We start from the raw sequence: 14,411 nt of genomic DNA on the forward strand, positions 1-14,411 counted from the left end.
AATTAGGAGGGACCAAAGCACTACGGATCAGTCCTGGGTTTTTTTGTATTTTTTTGGTTTTTTGTTGTTTTTTTTTTAAGTGGCATCGCTTGCCGATGGCTTTTAAATATCCCCCTCTGTCAGGATGTTGTAATCCAGATTTGACTGACACGAAAGAGAGAAAGTGAGATCGAGAGAGAGAAAGAAAAAGAGAAACTGTACAAATCCCTCCTGTGCTGAAGCAGAGCGACCTGTTTCCGTGTGGGTGGCTGCGGTCGAACAGCCAGAGCGACCGTCCGGTGGTTTGAGCCTTCGAGGGGAGGGCACGCAGGTGTGAACGAAGTGAAAACCTCTCACGTGTCCTCTGCTCTTGTGGTTTCAGATGATCGTTTCTGTATGTGTGTTTGCATGCGGTCGTTTGTGTTCCAGTAGCTGGACCGGCAGATTGATGGCGTACCCATCTTGACTTTGCGGGACCATTTTTAAGAGACTTTCATTCAGATCACCTTGGTGTCTCTGTAACGCCACCCCACCCATCCTGTGGCAGCTGAGATTTGGCATAAAGGACTCGAGTCCCCTTTTAGAGCAGCTGGGCATCATTTAAAAAGACTTGCTGGGAAAAAATATAAAAAAAAAAAAAAACAAGAATAAATGTCCTAAAAAGAGAAGCACATCCACGTGGAACAAAATCTACAGATAGGAGGCGGAGCTTCTTTGCGTGCACCGCTGGAACAACCGCAAGAGGCAAAGTCGACTTCTTTAGAAGGTGGAGGGTGTGAAGTGCTTTCTCCTTGTCGGCAATTTAAGAAAAGAGATTTTGTCACACGAGAGAAAGACAAATTCAACAGCTCTCATAGGTGAGAATGACACCCATTTTCTTGAGTGTCATCTTCCTAAGTTTAACAGAGGGTCTGCGAGGAGAGACCGAGACTGGTCGACGGCATTACCCACTGATGGCTGAAGCCAATGGAAGATGGTTGACGTATTCAGCATCAGGATAATTCAAGTCCAACAACAACAATCTCCTGTTTCCTCGTGAGTGTCGATCCTCCTCTGCCTCTTTATCCAGAGTGTGTGTGCGTGTGTGTGCGCTCATGTTTGCATTTGTGTGCATGTGTGTAGGTTAAAATGTTGAGGTGGGAGTCAGTTCATGTCGATGGTGTTGAAGACCCACTCGGTGAACTTCTTGAGCTTGGCAGCAGAGGTCTGGGACTCCTCCTGCAGTCTCTGGTTGTCCTCCCAGAGTCTCTTGATCTGAGCCTGAAGCCTCACCTTTTCTTCCCGCTCCTGCGGAAGGTGGAGAAAGGTGGGGTTAAATTACTCGTTTTCATTAACCCGTTATTAAGCAATTAACAGTGGACAAAGTTTTTCTTAAGCAATCAATTCAATCTCTGCTGTGTTTATGTAAACTAAATCTCGGGCCTGCAGACAGCGAGTCGCAGCTAGATAGAAGTTTGTGATTTTGTAAACAGATATTATCAGCTGACATTTTAAACCCGAAGACAGCACAACGAAATAAACTCCGAGTTGGGTGCATGAACATAAATATTGAGTCTCAGTCTAGGAAGGTAAAGAACACACTGAAGGAAACAATAAAACTGGAGCGAGCTGCTGTCAGTCAGCTGCAGTCGATTGCTGCTGGGGTGAGAGAGGTACGTATTAGCTTTCTTGGTGTCAAACTGATTTCCTGTCATGTTAAAAGTAAGAAATGTAGAAAAGCTTTGCAACATTTCACAAGACAGCTGAAAGTTTCCCAAGAATTGCGTTACACGTGAATCTCAAACCGCAGCAGTTTTGAGTGAAAACTTTTCCCCGTTACAAAAGGTCAGGCTCAAAGAGGGGATGGTGAGGGAGCTATAAGGTGATTCAACCACCTGACTCGTGGTTTCTAAAGCCTGAGTGGACTGTACCACTGGAGAAGGGGGTGATTAGTGATAGTCCATCCTTTTTCTTCACTGCTTTTCCAATTAAGCATGGTGGGAGGCTGGAGCGAGCTCTCATAGGGCAAAAGGTATCCTACCTTTTATCCTACCTATCCTAACAGGACTATCAGAGTTTGTCGCTTTTTGCTGTGATGTTTAAGTTAATATACTATATTCCATAAAGTCGAAAGTTACAGGACTATGATTTATTCATATCATCAATAACCTTACGGCTAATTTTAGGGGAAAAGCCATATTTTCAGCCTATGGGCAGAGGTGTCTTGTATTCTGCTGCTTCTTTGCTATTTGCTTACACTCTGGCGTTTGATGTATTTCACCATACTCGTAACTCTCAGCCGCTTCAACCTCACTACCAAACACGAAGCATTAAAAGTACAAATCATGACTTTATGGTTAGTATTTGGTGTGAATAAAGTTCTGACCTGTGTGGTGTGCAAAAACAGCAGTAACTGAAATATGGACATGAACTATGAAACACTGGACGAGTGAACAGGAAACATGGGAAACTTTTTCCAGGTGATTTAAACGTTATCATTTTAGTGGCCGCAGTGAAACTTGAGTCAGCAGTTAGCAACAACAATAAGCAGCAGAGTGGACCCAAGAGAACAATAGAAACGCTCAACTGCTGACTTTGTATATTCTTTTGAAAACAAAATATTTATTTACACCACCCGCTCCACGTTCCACTGTATACAAAGGCAACTGAAGTCTGTATCTTTCATTCACACTTCAAAAGAAGAGGGGAACCAAAAATGATTCTTTTAGCGCAGCACCGAGCAAAAGTTTGCACAGGACTCAATGCAGTCATGTGAAAAAACGAGTTTATCCTTACAGTAAGAGGATAATGTGTCACCAGGTGCTGCTAAATCTGATTGGCTGATCATCAGTTTGAGCATCTCTATAAATTCTTCTAGAAAAGCAGATTTTTGACAGTTTGCTGGGTTGGAGCGTTCAAACATTTCACTGATAAGACATCAGCAATGATCTTAGAGAAGCACTTCTTACTGCCCATCAATGCCATTTGCAAACAATTTGAAGACCGTCACTCGACAGTGAGAAAGATTATGCACAAATGCAAACATTCAAAACAGCTGCCAATCTTCCCAGAACTGAACGTCCCAGCAAATTCACCTCAAGGTCAGACCGAGTAACGCTCAGAGAAAAACCCTGGAGCTACAGGCCTCAATTAGCATGTTAAATGATAAAGTTCATGACAGCACAATTAGAAGAAGACTCAACATCTATGGCTGTTTGGAAGGGTTCCCAAATGAAAGCCTTCACTCCTGGAACAATGTCCTTTAGACAGATTAGAATAAAATGGGACATGTTGGGTAGGGCTGTTATAACGATATATATCGGATGACGATATAAAAACGTCTATCGTTTCATTTTACGCTATCGTTTGTTTCGTGGTGTCGCAAAATAATCTGTTTACGGCAATATTTTTTCACCGTTTTGATGGTCACTGTAGTGGCTATTTCTTAAAGTTCTCTCTTTCTCTTATATTTAATATAACCACACTACGGACGGACAAGCGCCTGTTTTTATGCGTTGTCGTTAGCAACAATGACGGTAACACCAAATGTTACATTTTTGTGATTTATATCGTTATCGGACGATAGAATTTTTATATCGGGATATGAGATTTTGGTCATATCGCACAGCCCTAATGTTGGGCCGCCTTCTTTCTTTCTTTTTTTTTTTTCCCTCTTCTCGCAGGACTGTATATATTTATTCAAACTGTGTGTCATGTTTTAGGTTCCGTCTCACCTTCTTCAGGTCCTCCTGAAGCATCTTCACCATGGCCTCCAGCTTAGTCACTTTCCTCTCCAGCCCTATATGTCCCTCACTGCGGCAAGAAAAGAAAGTCAACCTGAGTAAACACTGCATACATCTTTGAAGTGGAATTTTATTAGCAACAAACTCTTGTTTACCCTGTATATTCCAGTTCTACTGGATACTGAATTCAGTTAATAATCTTTATATGTACACACACCATCTGCTTCTTGTATTATCTGGTTAGACGTGAAACTTCTTTTTGTTGCACTGATAGTTAATCAATTTCATTTTAAAAAGTCTAATTCCCAAACCAAACCAACTTTGTCACATAGTATATGCAACATTACAGGTAGGCAGTACTCCGTTAACCTGCTCAGCACCTCTGGATCTTGTAATTTCTCATTCTGTGCAGCTGGATGGCTTTAGCTCATTTGCTTTGTGAACTTGTTTTTCATGAAGGAAAATAGGACAGTAATTTTATCTTTTGTCTGCAGTCCTGAGGTGATGTGTGTTCGCTGCACATATCTTCCATGTGAACATTTAACACAGACTACAGCGTGTGTGTTGTGTGTACCTAGACGAGGGCCGTGACAGTGGAACAGGCTTCAGCTCTATGTGAGACTGCTGTGGACTGGAGGTGCCGCTGCTCCGGTGGTTTGAGTCACCAAAAACAAAACTTCTCTGGACTAAAAGAAGACAGAAACGTGAGGGCAAAGAATACCAAGCGTTTGCTTTAACTACTAGTAAAAGCAGGAGAACTATACCATAATGTGTGTTTCGCTCATTCTCAAAGGTATTGGCCACGTCCACCAGGTGTGTCCATTCGAGGGGACTGTCTCTGTCTGAAGAGGGGAGGGGCATGAGCTCCTGAGGGAGAGGTCCACGATGACGCTCCACCAAATCCACCAATGATGTGTCAGATGCCGAAAGGTCACCTGTTAAATTAAGTTTTGAAAAGTGATTTTTCCACACTTTTGAGCATTTTTATTGAAAAGAGGGGACAGCAGGAAAAAAATAAAATAATTTAGGTTTAGCCTTTGCTGTCATTTTCACATAATATTAAGAGATATGGTAACCAAATATGTCCTTGGCAAATATAAGCACCTCTTAGTTCTGCAGAAAACATAATGAGCTGCGTTGCATTTATTCAAAGCACCCTTATTTACCTGCTAATTATTTTCTAATGCATTTGGTTATTTCCCATTGAATAACAGTAACAACTATCAGCAACAAATTATGTCTTCAGTATATAAAGCGAGCTGCCAGCCTTCTGGATAACACCTCCCACCCACTCCATGACATGTTGGTCAGTCACAGGAGCTCGTTCAGTGAGAGACTGAGATTACCGAAAAGCACCACTGAACGACACAGGAAATCATTCCTGCCTGTGGCCATCTCCCTGTACAACGCATCCACTTAACACACTGTTTGCTGCTACAGCTACACATGTTTCTTTTCCAAATATTTATTTATAAGTGACTTATGTATGTATGTATGTATATATATGTATATATTGTACTATTCTTAGTTAGCGTATTGTCTGTCTTGTCTTAATGTTGGTTTAAAATGGAGCACTGTAACAAAAAATAATTTCCCCCAGGGATCAATAAAGTATTCTGATTCTGATTCTACTCAAGCTTACCATGCAGTTTGACTCCCAGCTTATAGGAAGGCCGTCTAAGGGGCACGCCACGAGTGGTGGGCGAACGTGGAAGGGTGGAGCAGCTGAAGAGAACGTCAGCGGCGAGAGCCGGTTCAGGAATGGTGTCGCTCAGGGAGGGAAGGCGCTGGCCACGATAAATGCTCTCATCTGATAGAGTGCGATGGAGCGAGCGACGGCGGCTGAGAGGCTGCTCTGGCGGCGACTTCTGGCTATGCTGCGCAGGGTGAAAGTGAGCAGGTGTTACTTTAATGATCACATTTACTACTGCACAGAGTCTGCTCTGACACCTGTGTGAGACCAGGGGCTGCAGTGCTGCTCTACATCAGCTACAGCCTCTCTCCTGTTTGATCTGCTGCCAAAAAACATTCGCCACACATCAAATACATTTTTTTCCCCCAACGATGTGCAGGTGAATGACCTATTCTAGCTACAAGCAGACGAGCATTAACACCCGATTTTTATGTTTGATATTTGACCTTTGCTTTTACAATTGTACCACTGCCTGCGAAAAGCTGAAGTAGCTGCGAAGGTGGACGGAACAAGCAAAGACTGCAAATTGAGCTTTCCAAGTGAATTCACTCCACTCACCTGACAAATTCTCTGAAAGCTGTGCAAACTTTTATAGTAGCTGCTTTTGGTCTTAATGGCAGACGTACCTTTTCTTTATGTTTTCGTGGTGGCGGGGGACTGTCTGGAGCACTGTGCCTCTTCACATCTTCCTCCATTGTAGACTTTGCATGAGTCTGCGGCAAGTGCATGTCTCTCAGAGATGGCCTGGCTGCCGGGGTTGGAACCACGTCTACTCCACTTTCTCCTGGAGATTTCCTAAGACACAAACACACACACACACACAGTCAGTAAAAAGGCGGTTGTGAGAAAATTATGTTGCACTGATAATGTTTTATATAATGACACAGAAAATAAAGATATGTAGCCTTTCAATGGGAAAAAAAAAAAAATCACATTCAGGGTCTGCATTATAGCATTTAATGCAATACTCTCTTGAGCCACAAGGGGGTAATCAAGTAGCACACATGATATTACATGAAACCCATTAATGTAAAAATTGTAGTACTAGTTGTAGTAGGATTAAAAGCAGTCTGCCAAATGAAAGCACTGCTATAAATCAGAGGAAAGTTCAATTTGAAACGATGAGTATAAATGCAGTAATGCAGGGGGAAAAAAGACAGCCACAGTGGCAACGTTAGGCATCATTCTTTAGACACTAATGTGGTTGGGAATAAAGTGAGTTTTAATGCACTGTACTATGCCCAATGAACCATCTGAAGGATTTGCCAAATTTAGAAAAATCTGACCGGAACATCTTTCACCTGTTAATTTGTTCTGTTTCTTCATTATTAACCAACAGCCTGAAAAAAAAAAAATCACCAGGATCAATAACTTCTTGTGAAAGTTAACACTGAGCTGGCACAAAAAAATCCAACTCTCTTTTACAGAGGCATTTAAAGCTCAAAAACCTCTAGAGGAATTATTGATAACATATAACTTTAATAATTTATGTAACTTTTCACACCTCAAATACACAGTTTGAATAACAATTCAAGACTTTTGTTTTCTACTTTCTGTATAGTCCTTTCATCCTTACTTGCGCGTGTCTCCAAAGTCGACAGAATTGATGGTGGAGCCGGGCTTCCTCCAACCAATCAGGTACTTGGACTGAGCTCCTTGGCGCGGGTAGAAGCTCTTGGGCCCAGGGGACACCGAGGACTGAGATGAAGGGGAGGTTGCCGAAGAGGACGACTCCTCTCTGGGAGAGCTGTGGCCCGAGTGGCGAGCACTGATGGACAGAGGAAACAAACAGGATGTGGAAATAGTAATGAAACATATGTACACAAGTTGCATCATAATCCTCACTAAAAAAACAACAACAAAAATACATCTTAAAGCAAAGACAGGCTTTTTCTTTTAAACCCAGATCTGTGCATTATTTAGGCAAGAATCTTAATGTTTTTACGTTTTAAGAAGTCAAGCTTGGTCTTAGGTCAAGCAGTAATACAAAATTCAGCAGTGAGACATCTTTTATCAAGGAATTTTGAGGTAGGGCATATATTATTCAGTTATAAATGGAAAACTATATGAAAGTATCACCTGCTGTCAAGCCAATCTTGGCAAGCTCATTCTGCCACCCCTTTTCTTTTGCCCTCCATCACTGTGACAGAATACAAATGTAGTTTTAATGCTGGACACATGACACCGAGGTCATGAGGTGTAACTATCATTACTGGTGATTTAAGACTCTTCAAATGAGAAGAGCAGGTCACTGGAGTTCCTTCAGATCTTTGGCATGTGTAGAGGGAGTTAAAATTACTCTTTAAGGTTGGCTTCACGTTTAAAAACGTGTCTGTGGATGCAGTTTGCAGTATAAAAGTACTTGAGAGTAGGGCTGGGCCATATTATACCGTTCACGGTAATACCGGTATAATGTTAGGCAACGGTAGGAAAATGAAATATCGCGATAGAATGGGAGTAAAACGCGCATGCGCAGTGCCTTTGTTTTCATACGCACATGGCCGATTGTTGAGTGAAACAGATGAACCAGAATTGGTTTGTAAAAATGGTGCAACTTCAGTGATGTGGAACTGGTTTGGTGTTTGTCCGTCAGATACACAACAAAGCACATTTTTTTGCAGAACATGCAAGCGGCCGTTGTTATTGTCATATTTGTCGGACTAAGACGCTCTTAAATCTGGGAGTAATCTGGGTCCTAAACTCCGTATGCTTCAGGTCAAACAACACTGCAGCATCACTTAGAGTTAAAAACTGTCTAAATTCTTTCATCTTTAATAAAACGATCAGCATTGCTGCTTTACCAGGTGTAACTATAAAGTTTAACTTCCAGGCATCCATGAAAACAAAAGTTATTACATTTAACGGAGTTAGAAGTTAGCAGGAAGCTAGCGGAAGTTAGCTCGCTAGTTACCCAAGCATGATATAGCATGTTCTGACGGAGAGATTTCTGAAAAAAATCAAACGTACAGCTCTGCTATCACTTCCAACATAAATGAAGACAGGAAACTAAACAGCAGTGACGTTTGTAGGGTTACTGAAGTTGGGCTAGCTGGTATATAATGATGTGCTACGTGATCGCTAGCAACACAGCTATGTTAGCATAACATAAACAGTGAAGCTGGAGGACGAACACTAACACTTTTCCACTTATAAAAGTTAACGTGAAGGTTCTTCATGGTTAGAGACAAATGCAATCGCATGGCAGGATACTGTAAACGGACCAAACTTCAGTCAGGAGAACAACTGAGATAATCCATCCACAATACGAGGTTAGTCATTAATATACTGCAACAACATGGGAATAGAGCAGCTGCCAGAGAATTCAACATTAATGAATCAATGGTACAGAAGTGGAGGAAGCAAGAAGAATGAGTTTAATAAAGTTTGATTTATCTGACTGCTTTGTTTCGCTTAATGTGCCTTATAATCCCGTGCACCTTACGGTCCGAAAAATGCGTACTGCACACTGCAGTTTAATGTTGCAAAGCACCTCTTTTTAACTTCAGTGGATATTATACATGGTTGTGCTCAGGATATGTCAGCCCATTTCTACTGGAAATGCCTTTTGGTTAAACTTTCAGCAAGGAATTTGCATTTGCACTGTTACATTTTTATAAAGCTTTAATGTACATAAAAACCAGCTTCTTGTTTAAGTGAAAATAAATGGAAGGTTGTCTTTTTGCGCTAGTAATGTTGTGGAGTTGTATTTTGTCTCGCATCAATTATATCGTCGGTTATATCGTTATCGCAAATTTTCAAATATATATCGTGATAAATATTTTTGGCCATATCGCCCTGCTCTACTTGAGAGTGTTAGTTGAGGGTAAAAAAGGTTCTAGGTTTGAACCAGTCTAAAGTTGCTTATCAGGTTAACTGGTAAACCACCAAAAACGATCCGGTGGTTGAAATTCTGTAGTTAATCAGCTGATTTCTAAGATGGAAATTGGCAAACAGAGGGACTAACACACAAACTTCAGTGCTTGTATCACATTTAAAATATTATTTCTGTTATCTCATGCACTACAATGACTGCAGCAATCAGGCAAATACTGAGATAATAAATTATGAAATGGATGAGGCCAGATCTCAATGCATAACTGAAGCTCGATTAGTTATAGCTGTGAGATGAAACATATTTTGAATTAACCAATTTATGTTATTCATTGTCAATCAATGTTAAACCACTTGAGTTTTTTTTAGCGTATTGTGGCTAAGGGATCAGTTGCTTATCCTATCAAGGTAAGAGTGACAGGACAAAAGTGGTAAAGCTGAGTGAGCTGCACAAATACAGTTAATGCAGGTTTAATCAGGTAGATTTATATTTACTCAGTCTATTCATTACATCACTTCTGCTTTCCCAGGCTGTCAAACTCAATTGTGTCGTTGTCACTCTGACCCAATCATTTTCTTCTGAATTATCATTTCACGCTCTCATTCATCAAACCCACCTCCTAAACATTTCAGATCAGAGATCATCACCTAAATCTCCAAATGCTTCATCACCACCACCACCAGCATCTGACTCCAGGGGAGGGTTTGGGTCTACTTCCTACCATTGTTGGACTTTGCTGTCAAACTCTCTACTTTAATAGATTTAATTCAGGTCTTTCAAACAATTGCTTCTTAGTGAAATGTGTTTATTTGAAAACAGTATGATGATGCATTCGCCATCTGCTTCTAGAAGCAGTTTACCTCAACCTCAGGTATGATCATGTCATCACGTTACATTCTAGGTGCAATTCTTAGGCTTCAAGGTGAGAAACAACAAATGGATTACAGTGTTTGTGGTCATTAGCTGTATGCAATTGAATCAAAAGTGGGATCTCTTCTCAAATCTGTTTTTCTTCAGTGTTTTACAAAAGCTTTAACCATCCAGCGTTTTCTAAGAAGAAGCTAAAACATTTTTCTTCTGTCAGGAGTCTTAATCATATCACAACATTTTTCTGGAAACTTCCACCCTTAAGCCTGCACTCCCTGCCTTAGAGGACAAGTTTAATAGTGAAGCTTTAGGTTTTACACCCACACCCACCTGGAGTGAGATCCAGTGTCACTCAGGCTGTAGGTGCTGCTGTCTCTAACAAGGAGGTGAGTAGGTGGACTTCGACCTGTTCCATCCATGCTTCTCTCTCCTGGAGGGCCAGGGGACTCGGCAGCAGCAGGCGACCTCTCGAGCATCCTGCGGCCTCCCTCGGTTGGACTGTGCCATGGGGACGCTGACCTCTCCCTGCTGTCTCTGCCTCCACTGGGAGCCAGCAGCGAGGTGGTGCTGCCATGGTGAGAGTGGGGGTGGGCGTGGTGAGAGGCTCCAAAAGAGCCGCTGTCGATGCCGCTGTCGGCCGAGGCGCCCTGGAGGTAACCACCTCCTCCCAGGCCATTGGGTTCTGGGTCACCCTGGTCACCACTGGAGCCCCCACCAGTCCCCATATCATACCATTTGTCGCTGTCGCTGTGGCCCCCACTGGAAGTAGTGCTGGAGAGTGTGTTACTACTGGAGTGACCAGAGTAAGGGCCATCTGACTGCATAACGACAGATAATAGGGATGAGTACAGGGAAAACGATAAAATATTCTGGTTATACAAAAAAGCCTAAATGTTCATGTTACATCACCATCATGTCAAAAACCATGTAAAGCCTGACCTGGCTGCCCTTCTTCGGGGACAGGTGGATGACTTGCTCTTGCCTCTGGATACGAGGAGCTCCCGAGTATCCTTGACCAGACTTCGAGACTGGCGCCTCTGCAATAAATAGACCATTACACACAGCTGGGGTTGGTGACAAACACATGAGAGCACACCCTGTGGCACAAACATCGTTGATGAATACACACAGAAGTTATGTTCATTTGCATATATTTTACTACTACAGCAGTTGCGCTTCCGAGAGGTTCACACGGATTTTATTTTGCTTTTGCCATGTCCATGAACAAAAACCCACATCACTTGTCAGCAAAAGCCAAGCACATCAAACACAAATTTGTCCCCAGATGGTCCCTGCTGGCTTTGTTTGTTCTGGGCAAGCTGTGCCGCGTGAGAAAACGTGTGTATGTGTCCCGTAGCAAAACTTGGGGTATAATTGGGACTATTGTATAATCCTGTGGATGTTATGCAACAAGACCTACAGAGAAGGCTGCTAATGACCACAGCATCATGACAGAGGGAGTAAAGAGAGATATCATAACATCTGCTGGAATGAATCTAGAAATGTAGATTCAGTCGCACAAAAATCTGCAAAGTTGCACCACAGCCCACGGGGCTCTCCACTAATAAAGGATGTAAGCACGTGTGCATGCCTGCTTTTCAGGAGTGCACGTGTTTATATACAAGCATATGTGGGTATTTGTGTATTGTTTACTTTCTGAAGAGTTACCCTTTTAAGCTAAATGAAAAGTCATGACAAATGGCAATTTCTCCATGAATTAACCATGTAATTACTCTAGCTTCAAAAGGGCTTTCCACCAAAGGGTAAGCATATGTCCTGTTTGTGTGTGTGCATAACAAAAAAAAGTATGTATTCTGCCCGCTGCGTGACTCGTGTTATTTCTGGACATAACATGACCACATAATCGTTGCTGAAGACTGGCAGGTCAAAGGGTGAAAATGGAAGGAAGAGGAAAAGGACAGATCTCTAAACCACAGAGAGAGCAGACTGTACAGTGCAGGGCCAGACACTTGGCTGACTCTGGCTGCACTGGACCAGTTTACATTGTTCCACCCTGACCAGTAACGACATAAGTGCTATGAACAACCACAAAATGAAAGACTAAAGCCTTTAACTGTGATTGTGGCGGTCAGGAACAGGTTGAGAACATGACTGAAACTAGGCTGGTCAACAATCAACGAAAGCAACATCCTGCTGGGAATCAAAGGAGCAGCGGGGGGGGGGAGTTGGAAGCCTTTGTGGGATTCGGAGCTTTAGTAAAAGAAAGGTCCCAAAAACAGTGCATGGGAGAATACTTTCAATTAAATGAGAGGGAATGTACAACATAATAAAAAGAAGTTTGAATGAGAGGCAAAAACAAGCAGCAGTGGAGAATGAGGAACAGACTGAAGGGAGGGAGGGAAGGAAAGGCGCACAGTGACTAGGGTGGCCAACTGTGTTGACAGGAAAGAAAGGAATTTCTCCCTTTTCTCTTCTTATTAAGTCGTATAGAACAGAAAGGAAAATGACAAACAAAAAGCCACTTATTGCACCCAATGTCACCGTTTGAACACCTTTCTGATCCCTATTCAATAATTCTCCCCTTCCTTCGCCATTTGTCTCATTACGTTTCCACCATTTTGTTTGCAGAGACATTAAGACCTTCTCAGTGAAGGCAATATAATTCACAGCTTGCAGAGGCGAAGGAGGTGGAAGAGGAGTGGAGTGTGGGGGGAGTGGAAGGGAAGCGCTGTGGCTGCTGTCAGAGTTTTTATCTCTATGAAAAAGCTGCTGCTGCAAAGAAGAAGAAAAAATGTCACCGGCAGACGAGGTAGATGAGGAGGCGCGCACACACAAACACCACTCACACACTCTTCAAGATACCTGTCATTTCAAAGAAATTTACCACCACAGATAAATATGGATGATTTCTTTCCAGTGCTGTCTCCTCCTCCGCCCTCAAAACTGAAAAGCCAACTGCCCTGATGTCTATAAAAACACGTCCACAGGCTCACATTTATGCTGCGTTTTATGTTTACACTACTGATAGTATTAAAATACGCCACAATTTGCCAAGACTTTACAGCGCACTTAATCCCAACATACCTGTTGACCCGCGTTCGGCTCCTCCCCCTTCATCCATCCTGGACCAACTGGAAGAGGACTTTCCACCTGACCCACTCTCTCCAGCCACCTCTCGTCTCTCCCCAGACATCGGAGAGTGGCGATTGCTTGCAAATCTAGGAAACGAGTGCACATGCACCAAATTAAACCCCCCTTTTTAAAGTTACTTAACTGTGTTTTTACTGATTAAAAAGGAATGATAGAAAAACAGAGTTTGAAACAGAATACATTTTCCTACAGGCTGCAGTGGTTGGGGGGGGGGGGCTGTCGAGAGCATTAACAGAGACAAAGACCTAAATGCTAGCATCTCACTCTCCTACAGTAATGCCATATGCTGTTACGGTTGTAAAAAGATTGTACTTCAAGCCAACTTTTTTGTATATAGCAAAAAATATACACACACATATATAAAAAATTTAAATAATTTATGTCACAACGATGCATAAATACATAAATCAGCTTCTTAAATGTAAATGCGTCTTAAACGTCTGTTTAAAACGGTATATCAACCTGTTGCTTTTTGTTGGTTTAAGACATATTTTATGACATCTACAGAAGAGAAGCGATAAATACCTGACCATATGTCAGAGTACACAGAGCGCAGTGGACTTTCTATCATTGATGAATGAAATCACAAATCCCTAAAGGCAGCATAAAACTTTGTAGTGAGAAGAAACTGGGGGTTTTTGTACATAAAATATGCAGTCACTATCCATAAATCGCATCCATAACCACATATTCTTCCTTACTGCTCAGGCATGGACTTCTGTCTCCAGTGAGCAGAGCTCCCAGAGGCGTCGCTGGAACAGGACAGGTTGCTGGGAGAGCTGCGGTTATGAGGGGAACGGCCTAGCGCCAAAGATGAGGCCAGGCTATAGCTCTCACTGCCTGGAGACATCCTGGTGTAGGACAGAGAAACAGTAAGAATTTATCCGCTCATGAAAACATGAAGGTTTTTGTTTTTTTAAGCCAAAAGACTATAAAAGTTCAATTTTCAAAGTTCAGGAAAATTTCGATGGATTTTTATTTTGTCCCAAACAATCAATATGGGGGGGAAAAAAGTCTACTTCTGAAGCGCAGAAGCGCTCATTATACGTAAAAATGTTTTATTTTCAGCAAAGGTTAAAAAATAAATAAATAAATAAAACCTATTACCCAGGAAAATATGGACTGTAATACAACTGATCAGTTAAACAGCTGGAGGATTCTGGCTTTCGCAGCACATATTTTCCAGTTTGCTCTCTCTTTAGCAAAC

General features: G+C 42.1%; 1 protein-coding gene across 1 annotated transcript in view; it reads right to left on the reverse strand.

Annotated features, from left to right (window-relative positions):
• Positions 1-657: 657 nt before the first annotated feature.
• Positions 658-14,411, reverse strand: part of sipa1l1 (signal-induced proliferation-associated 1 like 1) — a 96,599-nt gene continuing 82,845 nt past the window's right edge. The window contains exons 15-25 of the mRNA XM_085372087.1: positions 13,906-14,055; positions 13,139-13,272; positions 11,033-11,130; positions 10,424-10,911; positions 6,971-7,162; positions 6,021-6,189; positions 5,344-5,578; positions 4,466-4,636; positions 4,276-4,387; positions 3,693-3,771; positions 658-1,266 (exon numbers count right to left, since the gene is read on the reverse strand). Coding sequence (XP_085228213.1) covers positions 1,123-1,266; positions 3,693-3,771; positions 4,276-4,387; positions 4,466-4,636; positions 5,344-5,578; positions 6,021-6,189; positions 6,971-7,162; positions 10,424-10,911; positions 11,033-11,130; positions 13,139-13,272; positions 13,906-14,055 — 1,972 coding nt within the window. The 3' untranslated portion in view covers positions 658-1,122. The remainder of the gene's footprint in view (positions 1,267-3,692; positions 3,772-4,275; positions 4,388-4,465; positions 4,637-5,343; positions 5,579-6,020; positions 6,190-6,970; positions 7,163-10,423; positions 10,912-11,032; positions 11,131-13,138; positions 13,273-13,905; positions 14,056-14,411) is intronic.

This window comes from Diplotaxodon limnothrissa, linkage group LG15 (genome assembly GCF_057381915.1).
Source record: "Diplotaxodon limnothrissa isolate DT_005_m linkage group LG15, D_limnothrissa_male_GT1.1, whole genome shotgun sequence".
NCBI classification, from domain to species: domain Eukaryota; kingdom Metazoa; phylum Chordata; class Actinopteri; order Cichliformes; family Cichlidae; genus Diplotaxodon; species Diplotaxodon limnothrissa.